Source organism: Mycetomoellerius zeteki, unplaced genomic scaffold (assembly GCF_001594055.1).
Source record: "Mycetomoellerius zeteki isolate Tzet28-1 unplaced genomic scaffold, Tzet1.0 scaffold936, whole genome shotgun sequence".
Classification (NCBI taxonomy): domain Eukaryota; kingdom Metazoa; phylum Arthropoda; class Insecta; order Hymenoptera; family Formicidae; genus Mycetomoellerius; species Mycetomoellerius zeteki.
In genome coordinates this window covers 3809-6661 of record NW_017257975.1, presented here as the reverse complement: position 1 = coordinate 6661, position 2853 = coordinate 3809, and the positions used below count along the sequence as shown (strand labels likewise).

The window sequence follows — 2853 nt, the reverse complement described above, 5'->3', positions numbered from 1 at the left end:
AAGAAAGTGCTGTTCCATCAAGATAACGCACCGTCTCACACTTCGGCGGTCGCTATGGCAAAAATTCACGAATTGCGGTTCGAATTAATTGACCATCCACCATATTCACCAGATCTGGCCCCCAGCGATCTTTTTTTGTTTCCTAGGCTCAAAGTTTGGCTCGGAGGACAGAAATTTTCATCGAACGAGGAGGTCATCGCATCCGTAGACGCCTATTTTGCAAAGCAAAACGCTCAGTATTATTTGAATGGATTAAAGGGGTGGGAGCATCGCTGGAAAAAATGTATCGACTTAAAAGGAGACTATGTGGAAAAATAAAATTGAATTTGACCGAAAAATTACTTGTTTCTATGTTAGGCTCAAAACTTTTCAGACGACCCTCGTATGCCCACTTTCTCTAGCAAATTTGATGAATGGATCTCATTCCTTAATGTTCCACAGCATGATTGAGCAAAACGCGACGTTACCCGACGTGCAGAAGATGCAATACTTATTATCGTCTCTCAAGGGAGAAGCTTTCGATGTAATTAGTTCTTTAGAAGCTTCGGCGAAGAACTATAAAGAAGCCTGGCAAATGCTAAAGAGCAGATACGATGATCCAGGGCTTATCATTGAAAACCACGTGAAGGCATTCGATTTGCCAACCATGAGCAAGGACAATCATTCTACGCTACGGAAACTATTGGATACGGTATTTAAGCACATCCGTGCACTAACGGCTCTCAGAAAGCCTACTGATCACTGGGATGATCTACTGATATATATGGTCACAAGCAAATTAGATCAATTGACATACAGAGAATGGCAGACTACTATAAAGCGAGGTAAGATTCCGGATTTCGAACAGTTGATTGATTTCTTGAATTAACGATGCAGAACCTTTGAAGCGACATCACGCATACCAAAAACTTCAGATCCGTTGTCCAAGGACAAAACGGCGCGCAGTAAGAGCACTACGGCTCACGTAGCTATCACCAAGAATGCATATGAGTTTTGCCGGAAGGAATATCACGCCACTTACAAGTGTAAAGATTTTTTGGATCTCAACGTCCAGCAGCGGATTAAGGAAGCCAAGTCACACAAATTGTGTCTAAATTGCCTAAGAACCGCATCGCATATAGCGAAGGAATGTACCTCTGGAACATGTCGGAAAAGTAGCAAACGTCATAATACATTGTTACATTTGGAACAAGCAACAAAGAATCAATCTGATTCCGATAGCAAGAAGGAGGAGATTGACGATCCGGAAAATACGAAAACAGTAACTGCAAATAACGCAGCGGTTAATCACGGGCATCAAGTTCTATTAACAACTGCGCTAGTAAATGTATAATACTAAATAAAAAGGGAGACGTCAAATCAATTCGAGCACTCTTAGATAACGGATCTCAGTCCTGTTTTATCACGAGAGATTGTTTCAAGGAGTTAGGACTTGATTCCCGAGATACGAATATTCCGATATGCGGAATCGGAAAACAATCTATACAAACAAGAAGCATCGCGACAATCATCATATTATACATTCGCGAACGACTAGTTACAGGAGGGAACTAGATTGTCTGGTCGTGGAGAATATCACTCAGGATATTCCAACCAATGGAATAAGCAGAAATGAGCTTCAAGTTCCAAAGGGTATCGTACTAGCGGATCCACAATTCAATCAACCATCAAGAATAGATCTGTTATTAGGGGCGGACGTGTTCTTCGATCTATTGTGTATCGGCAGGATGAAATTAGCAGATAATCAGCCAACATGGCAGAAGACGCGATTAGGATGGATCGTTTCCGGCGGATTAGCAACGATGCAAAATCTAATCAGGTCATCACCTGTAGCCTGTCCGTCAATGAGCAGCTAAATAGCAATCTTATGAAGTTCTGGCAGTAGGAAAATTGCAACAGGATGAACACAAGAACATCAGAAGAGCGTGCATGCGAAAACCACTTCAACGAAACTTACAAGAGAGATCCGGACGGTAGATTCATCATAACGTTACCAATCAAGACGGACGTTCTCAACAATTTGGGGCATTCAAGAGATATCGCGACACAACGATTGCACAGCTTGGAAAGAAGACTAGAACGAAAGTCTCAATGCAGACTTGAATACAATAAGTTTATGCGCGAATATCAAGAATTAGGACATATGCGCAAGCTTAAAGAGCCTGTCAATGAGGAGATAACTCACTTCTACATGCCACGTCATTGTGTCATCAAACATAGCAGTACAAAATTGAGAGTAGTCTTCGACGCTTCGAGCAAGACTACAAGCAGCATTTCACTGAATAATGCACTTATGGTAGGTCCAGTACTACAGCAGGATGGTCTGTCAATGTTGCTACTCTTTCGAACATACGATTACGTGTTGACGGGAGATTTTAAAAAGATGTATAGACAAATTCGCAACATGGAAGAACAAACTACAAAGGATCTTATGGAGAGAAAACACATCAGACAACATTGAAACATATGAGCTACTCACGCTAACATATGGAACATCATCGGCTTCATTCGTGGCTACGAAGGTGATACAACAACTAGCAAAATTGGAAGTACACTCATTCCCGAAAGGATCATTAATAGCATGCAGGGACTTTTACGTCGACGACCTCATTACAGGTGCAAACAGCAAGGAAGAAGTAATCGAGATTCGAAATCAATTGTAACGATGCACCCCGTAAAGCATCGTTCCCGACGACCACCAGTCGGATGCCGTCGCACCCACCATCGGTGGGTTGCGATGACGAGGGCGCGGTGCGCCCACATATTTTTAAACGAATCCAAAAACAATTCGCAGGTACCACCGGCGGCCCCGACCCGCGAAACATCGCGAGATAATTCGCGGGTGACAGCCGC

The 2853-nt window shown here is 42.8% G+C and overlaps 1 protein-coding gene across 1 annotated transcript; it reads left to right on the top strand.

Annotated features, from left to right (window-relative positions):
* Positions 1–1900: 1900 nt before the first annotated feature.
* LOC108730570 (uncharacterized) lies at positions 1901–2461 on the top strand. The gene has a single exon (XM_018460346.1). It carries the CDS (start codon positions 1901–1903, stop codon positions 2459–2461), a length of 561 nt encoding a protein of 186 aa, XP_018315848.1.
* The last annotated feature ends 392 nt before the right edge of the window (positions 2462–2853 follow it).